Raw genomic sequence first — 17,760 nt, 5'->3', positions numbered from 1 at the left:
CCTAGTAGCGAAACCAGGAAAAACAGCAGTGGACACTTTAAGTTAAGTGACTCCACTGATAAATCGGGAAGAAAATCATCCCGTTCCACATCCCAAACTAAGACAACCCCGCAGCCGGCAAAAAGGACGGGAAAGAGTAAGCACAAACAATGTGCTATATGTACCGAACCCCTGCCTGACTCCTATACTAAGAGTCTATGTCAGGCATGTATAGATAACACCTTACGGCAGGAGGAATCGGTGAAAATGAACGAGATACGGCTCATAATTAGGGAAGAACTTCAGTCGTTAGGAGGCGGTTCTTCCTCGATTAATACCGAGAAAAAGAAAAGAAGAGTATCCTCACCTAGAGCTGACACGTCAGCAGAGAGTGGAGAGGTCGACTCTGAGGTCTCTCAACTGTCTGATTCTTCAGGGGAAGAAGACTTTGTTTGCTTTCCAACTGAAGGCATAAACAACTTGGTTAAATCGGTGAGAAATACGATGGGGGTATCGGAGTCAAAAGAACCCCAAACACCACAGGAGATCATGTTTGCTGGTCTTTCCCAACGGAAAGGCCACGTGTTTCCAATAAACCAGGCCATAAAGGACCTCGTTAAGAAGGAATGGGGTAAAGGTCAAAAAGGTTTTGTACCAATACCCTGTAAGAGGCGCTACCCATTTGATGACGAAGATTTAAGTACATGGACCAAAATACCAAAGGTCGATGCTGCAGTTGCATCTACATCTCGCCGGTTCTCCTTGCCCGTGGAAGATGCAGGTTCCTTAACAGATCCCATGGACCGAAAATCAGATGCGCTCCTTAAAAAATCGTGGGAGGCCTGTGTCACGGCATTCAAACCGGCAATTGCAGCCACATGTACTGGCAGATCAATGTTAGTCTGGCTGGATCAGCTGGAGCAAAATATTAAAAATGGTGTATCCAGGGAGAAGTTACGAGCGTCTATCCCTTTGATCAAGGGTGCGGCTGCCTTTATATCGGATGCCTCTATTGACTCCCTACGACTGGCGGCCAGAACAGCTAATATCTCCAACACGGCTAGGCGGGCTTTATGGCTAAAAAACTGGAAAGGAGATGCCCAATCTAGATCCAAATTATGTGCCATACCCTGTCAGGGTGAGTACCTGTTTGGAACAGTCCTTGACGATATACTCAAGAAGGCAGGTGAAAGGAAAAAAGGATTCCCTAATCCCTTTGTTCCATCTTACAGAAGGGCCTTCAGGAAGCCACCATTCGGAAAGAAGGGAGGCTTCAGAGACAGATGGAACAATAAGGATTTTAAACAAAAAGGAAACCTGTTTAATAAACGTCCATTCAAGCCAGCCGACAAATTCCAGTAATTATATTCCTCCAGTGGGTGGAAGATTAAAACAGTTTAGGCAACAATGGGAAGAGATAACAATAAATACTTGGGCCATTAAATTAATATCTTCAGGCCTCACATTAGACTTTATTAGAACTCCACCGGACTCTTTCCTCCTTACCACCTTAAGATCCAGGCCTCAGCAAGAGGCACTTGAAACAGAGGTTAAAACCCTCCTACGCAAACAAGTCCTAGTGGAAGTCCCATCTTCCCAGAGGGGGAGGGGATTTTATTCTCCCTTGTTTCTGATTAATAAGCCGGATGGCTCTTTCAGAACCATAATTAATTTAAGAAAGCTGAACTCCTTTATAAGGCCTAAAACATTCAAAATGGAATCCATTCGTTCAGCCATAAAGAATTTATTTCCAAACTGTTACATGGTAGTATTGGATCTTAAGGATGCTTACTATCATATTCCTATACATCATTTATTCCAGCAGTTCCTTCGGGTAGCAGTCTGTATAGAGGGACAAATTCGTCATCTACAATATAAGGCGATGCCCTTCGGATTATCCATGGCCCCAAGGGTTTTCACAAAATTGCTATTGGAAGTTATGTCTTTCCTAAGAGTAAAAGATACTTTAGTCATTCCATATCTAGATGACCTATTGATTGTGGGTAAAGACCCCCTACAGTGTGAGCAGAGGTTACGGGAAGTAGTGGTTTCCTTACAATCCCTGGGGTGGCTGGTTAATTGGGAAAAATCTAGACTTCAGCCGGTTAAGTGTCAGAAATTCCTAGGGCTCCTTCTAGATTCAGCTGACCAGATTTGTAAGCTGCCTGAGGATAAGAAAATCTCAATAGTTGATAAGGTATCTTTAGCAATAGAAATTCGTAGTATGTCACTCAGACAGAGCATGTCATTACTAGGTTCTCTGACATCGTGTATCCCTGCGGTCCAGTGGGCACAGGCTCATACTAGGCCTCTACAAAAATTTATATTAGAGGAGGACATTAAGAATAGAGGCTGTCTGGATAGAACAGTTTATCTAACAACGGAAGTATTACACTCCCTTAGGTGGTGGTTAAATCAGAAAAACCTTTCAAAAGGGGTTCTCTGGATAATTTCCCCCTCTAGTATAGTGACCACAGATGCTGGTCCTAAAGGCTGGGGGGCACATTTTAAGGATCAGTGGGTTCAGGATCTTTGGTCTAGTTCGGAACTGGATAGTTCTTCAAATGTCAAAGAGTTGAGGGCGATATATTATTCCCTACTTCACTTTCTTCCTCAGCTCAGCGGCTCTCACACAAGAGTGTTCTCCGACAACACCACGGCAGTAGCTTACTTAAACCATCAAGGAGGTACGCGGTCGGACAGACTCAGGGAGCTGGCATCAGACATCATGGAATTAGCCGAAGGTCATCTGCTATCACTATCAGCAGTTCACATCAGGGGCACAGACAACTTTCGTGCCGATTTTCTGAGCCGTCACACCCTTCATCAAGGGGAATGGATGCTAAACAGAAAAATTTTCAAAATGATAACAGCGCAATGGGGTATTCCTCAAATAGACTTGTTTGCCACAAGAGCCAACCGACAGGTCAGGATGTTTGCCTCTCTAAACAGAGAGGACAAGCCGGACATACTCGATGCCCTCCAAGTGCCCTGGACTTTCGACCTGGCATATGCTTTTCCTCCATGGAATCTACTACCTTTGGTAATAAGAAAAATAAGAGAAGAAGGAGCAAGAATTCTATTAATAGCCCCGTTCTGGCCCAAAAGGCCATGGTTCTCATGGCTGAGGGCGATGTCAGTGTCGGACCCGTGGATTCTGCCTCAATCCAAGGACCTGCTCTCTCAGGGTCCGTTCCTTCATCCTCAGGCAAAGGGCATGAATTTAACTGCATGGAGTTTGAAAGGCAGTTACTAAATCTCAGGGGGGTTTCTAGTGGGTTAATAGATACTCTGATGAAAAGTAGAAAACCCTCAACTACCAGGATTTATGTCAGAATTTGGAGGAAATTCCTTCAATTCCATACTACACAACTTTCCGCTGATATTCCTATATTTCCAATATTGGAATTTCTACAAAAAGGTCTGGAATTAGGACTCTCTGTAAGCACTCTGAAAGTGCAGGTGTCAGCCTTAGGAGCTCTTTTTAATTTTGATGTAGCAGGAAATAAATGGATATCCCGGTTTATATCAGCCTGTGAGAGATCGAGACCAATTAGCATACCTCGGGTTCCTCAGTGGGATCTATCAATAGTCCTAAATGCATTGACTCAATCACCTTTTGAGCCTCTCCATGCAGCCTCACTAAAAAATATTTCTTTAAAAACGGTATTATTAGTGGCATTAGTTTCTGCCAGAAGAGTAAGTGATCTTCATGCTTTATCTATAGATCCTCCCTTTTTTGTGGTAACATCAGATAGGATACTTTTAAAAACAGATCCTTGTTATCTCCCTAAGGTGGCTTCTACCTTTCATAGATCCCAGGAGATCCAGTTACCTACCTTTTATGAGAACCACTCAACTCCAGAAGAAGAAAGACTTCACACCCTAGACGTAAAAAGGACTGTCTTAGCCTATTTAGAGAGAACTAGGGACTGGAGGAAGAGTAGGGCTCGCTTTGTGTCTTTTCAGGGTAAAACCAAGGGTGCCGGAGTCACAAAGAACACATTATCTCGCTGGATCAGAGAGGCAATAATCTTGGCGTATAAGGCTGGAGGGAAAGATCCTCCAATCCATGTGGGAGCACACTCTACAAGAGCCTTGTCGACTTCCTGGGCAGAAAGGGCGAATGTGCCAATAGACCTTATATGTAAGGCTGCAACTTGGTCTTCACCGAATACCTTCTATAAGCATTATAGATTAGATCTATCCTCTACTTCTGATCTCACCTTTGGTGTATCGGTCCTTGACTCAGTAAACCCACCCAGTCTATAGTCTCTGCAATTCTCTCTAGTGGGTGCTGTCGTGGCGAATAGAAAATACCGGATTACGTACCGGTAATGCTCTTTTATAGAGCCCACGACAGCACCCGTTCACATCCCTCCCTTTTCTGTATATAGTTGCACATGGTGCTTGTTTGGTGAGGTGTAAATATTAGAAAATATAGTATGAGGTTGTAAATATGTATATATATGTATATACCCGAACCTGTTAACTAAAACCTGGCGGCGGTTCCTCCTATTCTCTGTAAAACAACTGAGGAGCGAGGGGGGGCCGCCCCTTTTATCTCTCTGTAGGTTTCCTGTTCCTAGGGGCGGATCCCATCTCTCTAGTGGGTGCTGTCGTGGGCTCTATAAAAGAGCATTACCGGTACGTAATCCGGTATTTTACAAATACAACACAAATTGGACCGAATTATAAAAATTAGAAGCTAAAGATTAGGCATCCCAAAAAAAGGACATTTAGTAGATAATGGGTTAATTAAGGGATTGCACCTTTTTATGAAGCACACATGAAGAGGTTTTCTATTTTATCTATATTCCAACTAATGTTTCTGGGAGACTACTGTGTGGCGTTTACAAGTATTTCAGGTATATATACACTGCTCAAAAAAAAAAAAATAAAGGGAACACTTAAAAGAATATAACGCCCAAGTAAATCTAACTTCTGTGAAATCAAACTGTCCACTTAGGAAGCACCACTGTTTGACAATCAGTTTCACATGCTGTTGTGCAAATGGAAAAGACAACAGATGTAAATTATTTACAATTATCAAGACACACTCAATAAAGGAGTGGTTCTGCAGGTGGGGACCACAGACCTCATCTCGGTACCAATGCTTTCTGGCTGATGTTTTGGTCACTTTTGAATATTGGCTGTGCTTTCACACTTGTGGTGGCATGAGACTGACGTTACAATCCATACAAGTGGCTCAGGTAGTGCAGCTCATCCAGGATGGCACATCAATGTGAGCTGTGGCAAGAAGGTTTGCTGTGTCAGCGCAGTGTCCAGGGGCTGGAGGTGCTACCAGGAGACGGGCCAGTACACTAGGGGAGGGGCTGTAGGAGGGCAAAAACTCAGCAGCAGGACCGATACCTCAGCTTTTGTGCAAGGAGGAACAGGGGGAGCACTGCCAGAGCCCTGCAAAATGACCTCCAGCAGGCCACAAATGTGCATGTCTGCACAAACGGTTAGAAACCGACTCCATGAGGATGGTCTGAGTGCCTGACATCCACAGATGGGGGTTATGCTCACAGCTCAACACCGTGCAAGACGATTGGCATTTTCCACAGAACACCAGGATTGGCAAATTTGCCACTGGTGCCCTGTGCTCTTCACAAATGAAAGCAGGTTCACACTGAGCACATGTGACAGTCTGGAGTCACCATGGAGAACTATCTGCTGCCTGCAACATCCTTCAGCGGTTTGGAGGGCCGCACAGCCCTCGATGTGCTCACCAGAGGTAGCCTGATTGCCATTAGGTATAGAGATGAGATCCTCAGACCCCTTGGAAGACCATATGCTGGTGCGGTTGGCCCTGGGTTCCTCCTAATGCAGGAGAATGCCAGACCTCATTTGGCTGGAGTGTCAGCAGTTCCTGCAAGATGAAGGCATTGAAGCTATGGACTGCCCCGTCCGTTCCCCCATACCTGAATCCGATTGAACACATCTGGGACATCTTGTCTGGCACCATCCACCAATGTCACGCTGCACCACAGACTGTCCAGGAGTTGGCGAATGCTTTAGTCCAGGTCTGGGAGGATATCCCTCAGGAGACCATCCACCGCCTCATCAGGAGCATGCCCAGGTATTGTAGGGAGGTCATACAGACACATGGAGGCAATAAACACAAAACTGAGCATAGTTTCCTTGTCTTGAGGCATTTCCACTTAAGTTGGATCAGTCTGTAACTTCATTTTCCACTTTGATTTTGAGCCTCATTCCAACTCCAGACCTCCATGGGATATTGGTTATTATTTACGTTGATTATTTTTAGGTTTTATTATTCTCAACACATTCCACTATGTAATAAATAAAGATTTACAACTGGAATATTTCATTCTGTGATATCTAGGATGTGGGTTTTTGGTGTTCCCTTTATTGTTTTGAGCAGTGTATATATAATGTATGTGCATCACTGGCTTCTCTGTGCAGCTTTTATCAGACTGCATATTCTCAAAATGGTAGTCTGATCCATTTATTAACAGCCATTTTGATGAAAGGAGAGCTGTGCGGCCTGTGAAGAAGGCTGCACTAACCAGTACAGGAAGAGAACCTATTAAGGTTTAGTAAGGGTAGGTGCACATGATGCATTGTAGGCAGCTTTGAATCAGTCTGAAAAAACGCTTGGAATAAACATTCACAAGGTGCACAGCAAGTTGTTTTGACATTGTTTTGCACATGTTCTGACTTTATGGCTTTCAAAGCCTGAAACTGTTAAAGCCATAAAGTGGCTAAAAGAACTGACCTGACCATTCTTCAGGGCTTCCACTTGAAAGCAACCACTGTCTAATAGACAAAGAATAAAGATGACGGTGGCAAAGCCACTGATAAAATGACGATACACAAGCCGATGCTTCAGAAAAAAACTGCAGCTTTTTTTTTTTTTTTCTTCCCTCTTAAGACTTCACTTAAGTGTGGATTTAAGGAAAAGGAAAAAGGTGCCCAGATGGTTTGTGCTGTCCGTGATTTTCATAGAACCATTGACTTGAGGCTAATTTGACACTTGATGTGTGAACCGTTCTATAGACTAAAGGGTACACGTGTTCTATCCATGAGCACGGATGTAATTCACATGTGGAAAACTGACGTCATTATGAAAGCTAAGGCAATGTTCAGTGTTTGATGCGGTTTTGTTTTTTTAATTCAAGTTAAAAGCTGCGTCTTACAGTACCAGCAAAATCTGAGACTCCAGAAATCTGATGCGCACTTTTTAGTTTTTCTCCTGAATGCATTGGAGAACTGGTGCTGTTTTGAAAAACAGAAAAAAAATGGCTGCACATGTTTTGCATTGGTAGCTGAACATCTTGCAATCTTCATTCATGCTTCTGTGGTGGAAGCGCAAAGCAAAAACGCAACGTGTGAACATGGCCTAAAGGAGGTTCTACAGTAAGGTGATTTTCTCTTTTTAGGAGAAAATGAAATTTGAATTTAGTGAGTTTTATCAGCCAAATGTAGATGCAGCAAGCAAATAAAATAATTTTCTTTATATACCCCCATTTCTTCTTGCTTCCCTCTCTGGATTTGGCTCAATAACAAAAATGGCTATGAAACGATTTAAAAAAAAAAAATCATCTGTTATAAAGGGTTGTCCCTACTTATGAACAAGCATGCATTCGATGATTTTGTGCTGTCGTAGTTGGTGCAGTGCTGTACATGGCTATCCTGTCCAGTAGAAAATAAGAATGTAACAGTGAATTCTCCACCATTATGGCATTTTCAAGAAGTCCTATTTTCGGGATCGGTGGGGTCGCAGTGTTCAGACACCGAGCAATTGGCTTACTGTGAATAGGTAATTTACGGGGAATGGAAAACCTGTTTTTGTAGGTTTTTTTTTTTTTTTTTTTTTTTTTTTTTCTTGTAAAATTTAGGGACCTAAACTAAAATGCAAATAAAGACAAGTGCAAAATTATAACAGATTTTGCAGTGTATTTCATATTTTTTTTTTCTAGGTATAGTGGCTGGTGCCATGTACCATCTTTTGATTAATTGTACATAGGTTTTGGGATTTGGGGAAGTGTCAGATAATCGGTTTCTTTTCTGGTTATTGTTGGTGTGGAATGTGCATTGAAAAGAGAAGGTACATTCTTCAGTGGCTAGATTTTACCATTGCGTTCATTCTGTCGTTTTTGTTTTACGTTCAAGTGGAGATGACATTTTAAATGTAGTTTGAAGTCCAAGACAAGAGGATCCACTGCCAGATCTAATGGAACTTTTGCCATAACTTATTAAACATTGTGTAACACAACCATATCGGCACTTGTTCAAATTCCTTTACACAAGCATTGATGGAGGCAAGCTGCTTCATGTTCACAACCCCTCCTTCTGAGCAGGAAATAGAAACTTACTGGTATATAGCTAAAGTGAAACCCCATTGTGGGTTTCTACTTGTGCTCCATGCTTGAGGAGCATATAAAAGTCCCACGTGGCTGCAGGTTTTCAAAGATCTCTCCAGCAGCTAAAATGAGAAGTCCTAGCAAAACCCTCAATGTCAAAATCCTCTACATCGCAAATGGAGTGCAAGAACCTTATGTACAGGTAGATCATTTTTTAACAGGTAGTTTATTTTGTCTGCTTATTATGAAAGACACTTCAGGGTCTTTAATGCATTTTGGAACTTAACTTAATTGTCTGCTTTTAATAGGGTTATTTAGCTTGACAAATGAGTAGATTGTCAAAGTTCACCGCATAGCTACAGTGAACTTGTGTAGACATCTCGAAACATGAATTTCATTGATGGTTTGACAGTTGCAGATCTGATTCACCTCATGCATCACATGTGACTATCACTTGTAAGGGTACCACAAGGGCCATGCGGTTGAGGCTTTGCATCTTAATTTCCCTTCTCAAACTGTGTTTACTCAGTTAACTAGGATGTCATTTTAGGAGCTGAAAAAAAAAACATCTTCTGTTTTTTCATAGATCATCACTGTAGAAGAGGCAAAGCGTAGGAAAAGTGCCTGCAGTGATGATGAGGAAGAGGAGGCACTCGAAGATTATCTACCCGATTTGAAACAGAAAAGCAGTTTGCTGGATGAAACTCACATTGAGAAGGTAAAACCCATAGAATTGAAGATATTGACTATAATCTATTATGAAGTATATTGTAATGTTACGGAACTCTTGTCACTTGCAGTGACTAAATTTGCATCTGAAATTCTTTTTCTATCCATGTCAAAACCTGATGGCTATACTAGACGTCATATGTAAATCGTATATTTTTGAAGTTTTCTATATTTAACAGATCTCTGGGATTATCTAGGTCAGGGGTGGGCAATTAACTTTCCCAAGGGGCCACATGAGAGCGTGACTGTTGTGGAGGGCCAAACAAATGGGCTGTAATTCTGCTCCATGTTAATAATAACCTTATTTAATATTCATATTGTAATATTGCGTATTATGCGAACATCCTCCTATATAACGTTTGAGCCCACGCAGAGTCACTTCTATATACATAAGAGCCTGAAAACAGCCCCTTCTATATACCATAAGTCCCCACATCCAGCATGAGACCTCCTACACACATGGCCTCCCCGCGTCAAGCATGAGGCTTCCCCACTTCCAGCACGAGACCTCCCACACACTGCCTCCCCGCGTCGAGCACAAGACCTCCCACACACACTGCCTCCCCGCGTCGAGCATAAGACCTCCCACACACTGCCTCCCCGCGTCCTCCCACACACTGCCTCCCCGCGTCGAGCACGAGACCTCCCACACTGCCTCCCCATGTTCAGCCAAACATCCCATACACAAGAAGAAAAAAAACACCACATGCTCATTTCATTCCCATTCCCCCGGCGCTCTGCCAGTGCCTCCGCTCTCTGGCGCTCTGACTCTCCGCAGTGCACAGCTGACGCAATAAAATGTCAGATGGCTCAGATGCTGATTGGTGGAAGAAGGGGCAGGTGGCCCCTCCTCCAGTAGAGCATTCACTGCTGCCTGCATCTCGAGGATGCAGGTCGAGGCGGCAGACAGGCTGGGGAGGGCAAGATGCGCCCCCGTAGGCCACGGTTTTCAGCCCTTCAGGTAGATTCTAGGTCAACCACAATTATCTTGTAGGACATTTCTTTGCTCATTTCTCAGTGGATTAAATTACAATACACACTTTAGGTTTATGCTTCTTTAAATTATTATTATTTTTTTTTTTTTTGGAGATTTGTAAAATTGCAGCTACCATACCATAGCTACAGTTGCTTATCAAATATGCACAGTAATACCCTAAAATGCACAATGTCATGGAAAAGGTAGAGAAGGAGGGATGAGCCAACCATCTCAAGTTGGGTCGTATGCTTGGATCCCAATTTTATTGGCCAGATGGAGCTACTAGCTGATTATGTATACCCATTTACTCAAGGGTAGGCATATCGTTGGTGAAACCTGTGCAGCTGGGGCTCAAAAGGTAAGGGGGTCCGACTACCCCCCCCTTTTCCCTCTCCCCGCATCCCCGCTTTTCCCCCTTCCATTCCTGCCCAGTTAATTGTTAAAATCCAATAAAGATTATTTGGGGAAAAAAAAAAGGTAAGGGGGTCCACTTCAATCTCCCAAAGCAGATGGAATTGTGCATTATGATGTAGACTGTAAAGGGCCCATATATTCTTGCACTGATGCCCTTTTCTGATTTTTGTCTTCCATTGCGTTAACTTAAAGGGTATTAGTTTGTGGGCTGAATACCTGCTGACAATTTATATGTTCATGTAGCACTTTCAAATAGGGGTCTGGCAATACCTTGTACCTAGCTAGTGCTTTCTGATAGCTGAAGTGCTTCTGGCACATTGAGGGTCTTAACAAGCTGCTTTCTCTAACACTATTCCATGTCCAGTGCCACCACCACCTGCTTAACTGACAGCTGCTTTACTATGGCTTCAACCAAAGGAGCAATCAGTCAAGTAGGAGGAGGCAGCACTGGGTGAGGAGTAGAGCCGGAGTGACAGAGGCTTCAGAACTACAATCTCATCTGCATCTTTTCAAATGCCGATTTCCCAGTAACCAATGAAGGGACTGGCCATGTAAAGGTATTGCTGAACTTGACTTTGAAATGACTGCATGTGAAGTCAATATGAAGCCTTAAGGCATGTGGCAGATGTTGGGTGTCCTTTAGCACACTTTTGCCAAAGTACTAGTGTTTCCTTCACTGAGTGTTTTTTGTTTGACAGTATTTAAAGAAAAAAAAAAAAAGTTACAACTTCTCCAGAAACTAAGCATGGTGGTGCAGTGGTTAGCACTGCAGCCTTGCAGCTCTGGGGTCTTGGGTTCACACCCACCAAGGACATCTGCAAGGAGTTTGTATGTTCTCCCCTTGTTTGCGTGGGTTTCCTCCAGGTACTCCGGTTTCCTCCCACACTCCCAAAGACATCCTGATAGGGAATTTAGATGGTGAGCCCCAACGGGGACAGTGATGATAATGTGTGCAAACTGTAAAGCGCTGCGGAGTATGTTGGCGCTATATAAAAACAAAGATTATTATTATTATTACGCAAGTCCTTTCCTGCTTTAGTGGTATTCATACCCAGTCTGTCTTCATGTGCTATATATTTTTTTTTATTTATTTATTTTTTTTAATACTCTGTTCACTGCAAAACTGTATTTGGACTAAGCAGCGTGCGCTTTGTCTGTCCACAGTTGGCCCACAGACTCCCTGCCAGGGTTCAGGGGTATCCTTGGCACCTAGCTTACAGCACGCAGCAGCATGGAACCAGCCTGAAGACCTTGTACAGAAACTTATTTTCTCTGGACAGTCCCGTGCTCTTGGTAATCAAAGACATGGACAACCAGGTATGTGACTGACACATGTATGTAATGTTCTAGTGAAAGAGCTGTGCCATGTCAGACTTGTGAGTGACATGATGGTAAGGGATTGGATCATAAATGGTCTCTAGATTTTTGCTTACATGGCTAGTTATCATGAATCTTCAGTTTGTGATCAACTGTAAGTCACTGTTCTGGATCTGTATATCTAATTACCACTTCCATCAAAAATTCCAAGTGGCATTGCTACCTTTTTTATACATGGTTATACCTTTTTTAAAGGTGCATATTGCCTTTTGAAATGATGACTGTCTGCTTTGTGTTTTTATTAATCAGTCCCTGTCCAATGAATAAATCAAAATACAGTAAGCTCCCCCTAGTGGTAGCTGTGGGCATCTGAAATTTGTGCTTTGGATTTGAATGAACACTAAACCTAGATATTAATGATAGATTCAAAGAGGAGATCAGAAATGTATGCTTGTTTCTGAAACTGTCTGACTTGTACAAATTAAGCTGAGAAATGGGCTTATTTCCCAGCTGATTTTTTTTTTTTTTCTTCCTTTCTGTTTCATGTTTAAGGATAGTGGGGAAGAGGAGGGCTCAGGGGGAAATAGAATTAAGGCACATTTGGCGGATCTCCTCATTTGACTTTTTAGAAGATGCGCCATTAAAAACTTAAAGGTTGTGGAGAGCCACTCACTCCCATATTGGCTGTGCAGATGACGTTACGACCCCACATACCCACTGACACGTGTACAAGCGTCGGGTATCATGCACGTGTCCTGTTCAGTACAACGGGTCATGTACATGATACTCACACCTCTTCCAACGTCCCATGTCATAGTTGCTGTGGGGAATACGGCTCCTTACTAGTCAAGCATGCACAGTGCAGATCTCCCCATGTCCTGCTTGGTGCAGAAGCTGTACAGTCTGAGTGTCCATCCCAAGGAATTGTAGGAGAATGGAAACGCATCAATGGGATTGTGTGTGTGTGTGTGTGTGTGTGTGTGTGTGTGTGGTTTTTTTTTTTTCTTTTTCATTTTACTGTGTATGATAGTGGCAAGCTTGATTTTTTTTTTTTTTCCCTATACTATCAAGTATCGTTTAGGTGGGCATGGAAAGGGACAGCTCCCACAAAGCTATATAGTATGAAAATCAAGACTGGAAATTCTCTTCACGTGTAGATGCTGTGCAGTGTTGGTGTAACTTTTTACTATGGTATCTACTCAGGTGTATTATACTAAAATGTCTACAGTAAAGGGCAAATGACATTTGACTTCGTAGACATTGTCGTGTTTTTTTTTTTTTTTTTTTTTTTGCCTGTGGTATGTTGATTACCATACGTGTTGCATAATATTTTGGAATGTGATTCTGGAATTTGGTATCTCCTAATCCAAGTAGAACCTTGTTGGTGCATGTCCTTATGGAAACCCTTCACATTGTGTGTAATTTTAAAGGGATTTTCCAGATTAAAGACAACATTTCAGCAGTCTTTGCAATCTGTCACGATTCAGTAATCTGCATGCACAGTGTGCACACGGTCAGGATTCCCATCTGCTCCCAACGTGAGTAAGCAGTCATGCCCCCTCACTGGTCTATTAAACAAAGCGTAGGAGAATCTCGTCAGCATTTGGCCTCAGGTATGCAAATCACAGTTGTGACCACCCACTTGTGCTGGAAATACGGGGGATCCTGACCATGTCATGATTTGGGAATCTGCAGCCAAATGAAATGGGGATGACTCTGCCCTGCTGACATCTATGCAGGCTTATGGTCCTCCCCCAGGATGTACAGGTCCTTCTCAAAAAATTAGCATATAGTGTTAAATTTCATTATTTACCATAATGTAATGATTACAATTAAACTTTCATATATTATAGATTCATTATCCACCAACTGAAATTTGTCAGGTCTTTTATTGTTTTAATACTGATGATTTTGGCATACAACTCCTGATAACCCAAAAAACCTGTCTCAATAAATTAGCATATCAAGAAAAGGTTCTCTAAACGACCTATTACCCTAATCTTCTGAATCAACTAATTAACTCTAAACACATGCAAAAGATACCTGAGGCTTTTATAAACTCCCTGCCTGGTTCATTACTCAAAACCCCCATCATGGGTAAGACTAGCGACCTGACAGATGTCAAGAAGGCCATCATTGACACCCTCAAGCAAGAGGGTAAGACCCAGAAAGAAATTTCTCAACAAATAGGCTGTTCCCAGAGTGCTGTATCAAGGCACCTCAATGGTAAGTCTGTTGGAAGGAAACAATGTGGCAGAAAACGCTGTACAACGAGAAGAGGAGACCGGACCCTGAGGAAGATTGTGGACTGAGTCTGGTGTGGAAACATCCAGAGCCACCGTGCACAGGCGTGTGCTGGAAATGGGCTACAGGTGCCGCATTCCCCAGGTAAAGCCACTTTTGAACCATAAACAGCGGCAGAGGCGCCTGACCTGGGCTACAGAGAAGCAGCACTGGACTGTTGCTAAGTGGTCCCAAGTACTTTTTTCTGATGAAAGCAAATTTTGCATGTCATTCGGAAATCAAGGTGCCAGAGTCTGGAGGAAGACTGGGGAGAAGGAAATGCCAAAATGCCTGAAGTCCAGTGTCAAGTACCCACAGTCAGTGATGGTGTGGGGTGCCATGTCAGCTGCTGGTGTTGGTCCACTGTGTTTCATCAAGGGCAGGGTCAATGCAGCTAGCTATCAGGAGATTTTGGAGCACTTCATGCTTCCATCGGCTGAAATGCTTTATGGAGATGAAGATTTCATTTTTCAGCACGACCTGGCACCTGCTCACAGTGCCAAAACCACTGGTAAATGGTTTACTGACCATGGTATTACTGTGCTCAATTGGCCTGCCAACTCTCCTGACCTGAACCCCATAAAGAATCTGTGGGATATTGTGAAGAGAAAGTTGAGAGACGCAAGACCCAACACTCTGGATGAGCTTAAGGCCGCTATTGAAGCATCCTGGGCCTCCATAACATCTCAGCAGTGTCACAGGCTGATTGCCTCCATGCCACGCCGCATTGAAGCAGTCATTTCTGCCAAAGGATTCCCGACCAAGTATTGAGTGCATAACTGAACATTATTATTTGTTGGTTTTTTTGTTTGTTATTAAAAAACACTTTTATTTGATTGGATGGGTGAAATATGCTAATTTATTGAGACAGGTTTTTTGGGTTATCAGGAGTTGTATGCCAAAATCATCAGTATTAAAACAATAAAAGACCTGACAAATTTCAGTTGGTGGATAATGAATCTATAATATATGAAAGTTTAATTGTAATCATTACATTATGGTAAATAATGAAATTTAACACTATATGCTAATTTTTTGAGATGGACCTGTATACATTGTGTGTGTGTGTGTGTGTGTGTGTATATAGAATGTTTGGTATAAATCTGTTTTTGTTTTGTTTTTGTTTTTTTCCAGGTATTTGGGGCTTATGCAACACATCCTTTCAGGCTGAGTGATCATTATTATGGCACAGGGGAAACATTCCTGCTCACCTTCAACCCCGATTTTAAAGTAAGTTATTTTCTGTTGTCTACGTCCCTTTGTTTGTTTAGTGGACATGCAAACCTGCGCTGGTTGACTATAACCGCACTCACAAGGAAACCTTGGAGGACTCCGAACCGAATAAATGCCCATGGTGCTGTTGTGTAAATTGTGATTACAATGAATAACTGGATAGGTGATGGTCGATAAAGCAAAGCTGGTTATTAATGTGTCTCGACCTGTCGTTCTTCTCTCCTAACATGATTTCTTGTTGCAGGCGTTCAAATGGAGTGGAGACAACTCTTACTTCATCAATGGAGATACCACTTCCTTGGAGCTTGGAGGGGGAGGGTTAGTATTCAGAATTATTACCGAGTATTTTTAAAGCCCTCACTTTTGGTAGTTATAAAATGGCACCATAAACTGATCTATTTCCTGGAAATCCCAGTAATGCAGGAGTAGTCTGACGTCTTCATTATGGGATCTACCTTCTGTGGAGCCAAAGGGACTATGATAATCGGAACAAGTGTGGCAACACTCGGCCAAAGCATAAGCAAACTGTTTTGTGTGCCATTTTTCGGAAATGAAACAAATTCTGGGAGCGCATCTCCCCATGAAAACAATGTACTGCAGATAAAATGCAAACTGTAATGGGGCTTGCACTTGAATTAATGGTTGTATGCCCTCCATTCTGCCACATTGGCCCCTATAATAGGTAGCGTTGATGGGCGCTAATTATGGGTAGAAATCTGCTCATATAAACTTACAAATGGGTGATCCTGAAAGGAGGCCATAGATGGAAACAAGTAAAGGACTCCTTTTTTTTTTTTTTCCCTTGTTGCCTGTCTCCTCTCCACTTTAGTGATGGCAGCCACAAGTAGTTACCGTACTTGCTGTACTTGCCTCACTCTTGGTACATGGTCTAGTTGCTACTCTTTTCCCTTCCTTTTTTGCTAAACTAATGTGTATTAGTTTCTGATTCTTGAAGGACGAGATTCAGGAATTGTCTTCATGGGTAGCCAGTTAGACGAGGTTTCATAACCATTACTTTATAGTATTTGGTGTCATGTTCATTAACACTTGTTTTCTTTAGGGGCGGCTTCGGGCTGTGGCTGGACTCTGACTTGTATCATGGACGCAGTAACACCTGTAGCACATTTAACAATGATGTCTTGTCCAAGAAGGAAGACTTCATTGTGCAAGATCTAGAAGTTTGGACCTTCGAGTAAATGGATGCTGGACCATACGAGAAGATGTACATTTCAGAGAAAGTCGTCGGACACTGCGACCAATACACCTGCTTATAGACTAATATTCCTGCTAGGTTTGCACTGAGAAATCCCATGTTTTTGTTTTTTTTAAAGAATGCAAAATCGTTCCGAGCACTTCATGACTGCTTTACCAGATTGTGCAGGAAATGGACATTTGGTAATTGAAGCTTTGTATGAAATGCTAATGCCTAGGCCTCCACAGGCGAATCGAGGCAACGCAAGACAAAATGACTCGTTCACGGAAGAGAATGGTGGAGATGCTGTGTAACGTTACAGGAATGTGCGACCTCCAGGAGGAGGACAAGCATCACGATGTTACCACTGTCCGGATTATTTATTGCTGATCGTGCGGTTTTAGACGTTCATTCACAACACTTTTTTTTTTTTTTTTTAAGGATTTTATGTAATTACTACTTATTCACAATTATTTACACTACTGTGACCAATTTATGATGCAGCCATTATAAGGCAAGTACTGAGGTTGGTGGGGCTCCATCCATCCATGCCGCTGTGCATTGCTGTTGTGCCATCATAGTTGGTGAGAAATGCTGTCTTAGAAGCATATGAGCATGATATGGCGCAGCAGCCATTGCCATTTTTTTTAATATTTATATCTGTCCTAGCCGAGAGAATGTGGACAGAAAGCTTAGAGATGCGATATATATATATGGCCGTTGATTTTCTCATTGCAGGGACAAGTATTGTATTGAGGAACGCAGGTCGTTTCTGAAAGCTGCTTATTTTATTTTTGTAATTTTTAGTTTTGTCTCCTACATTATTATTTTTTTTTTTTTTTTATTCCTTCTTAGAAAGCTAAATTTTATTTGCTCTGGAGCGTTGCATCTGCTCCTGTGCGGGTGGCTTGTGCTGTACTTGATATGATTGTTTTAGAGTAATGGCTTACCATTTATCGTATCTGAAAGGCTGAGCGAATTCTTTTAATAAAGTGGATATCCAAAAATGTAGACTGAAATGATCCGTGAACACAAGTGCTTGCAATTTAGACTTATTGCAAATATATGTGGTATTTTTAGATGCCACAATTGGTTCAAAAATTGCAGTTGTACCACAAACCCTAGCTGCTTAAGAGGATCTAAAGGTGACTAAACCTTTGAAAAAAAAAATTACTGTTATCAGCATGATTTTGTTATGTAATCTGAGAGGAGCATGATGTAGGGGCAGAGAGCCTGATTCCAGGGATGTATTGCTTACGGACAATACAGTGAACACATGAATCTGCTAATCGGTGGTGGGGCGA

General features: G+C 42.4%; 1 protein-coding gene across 5 annotated transcripts in view; it reads left to right on the top strand.

Annotated features, from left to right (window-relative positions):
- The window catches only part of NCOA7 (nuclear receptor coactivator 7), a 252,173-nt gene extending 234,706 nt beyond the window's left edge, over nt 1–17,467 (top strand). For 4 of the 5 annotated variants that reach the window (XM_069726086.1, XM_069726084.1, XM_069726087.1 and 1 more), the window contains exons 12-16: nt 8,899–9,030; nt 11,596–11,748; nt 15,166–15,261; nt 15,509–15,582; nt 16,325–17,467. In XM_069726086.1, the coding sequence (XP_069582187.1) occupies nt 8,899–9,030; nt 11,596–11,748; nt 15,166–15,261; nt 15,509–15,582; nt 16,325–16,460 (591 nt within the window). In that variant the 3' untranslated portion in view covers nt 16,461–17,467. Of the gene's footprint in view, nt 1–8,271; nt 8,515–8,898; nt 9,031–11,595; nt 11,749–15,165; nt 15,262–15,508; nt 15,583–16,324 lie in introns of those variants that run through there. The other variant, XM_069726088.1, reaches the window with a different exon arrangement.
- The last annotated feature ends 293 nt before the right edge of the window (nt 17,468–17,760 follow it).

This window comes from Ranitomeya imitator, chromosome 5 (genome assembly GCF_032444005.1).
Source record: "Ranitomeya imitator isolate aRanImi1 chromosome 5, aRanImi1.pri, whole genome shotgun sequence".
Lineage (NCBI taxonomy): Eukaryota > Metazoa > Chordata > Amphibia > Anura > Dendrobatidae > Ranitomeya > Ranitomeya imitator.
Note: the sequence above shows the minus strand (reverse complement) of the source record. Positions and strands in the feature narration are given on the sequence as shown.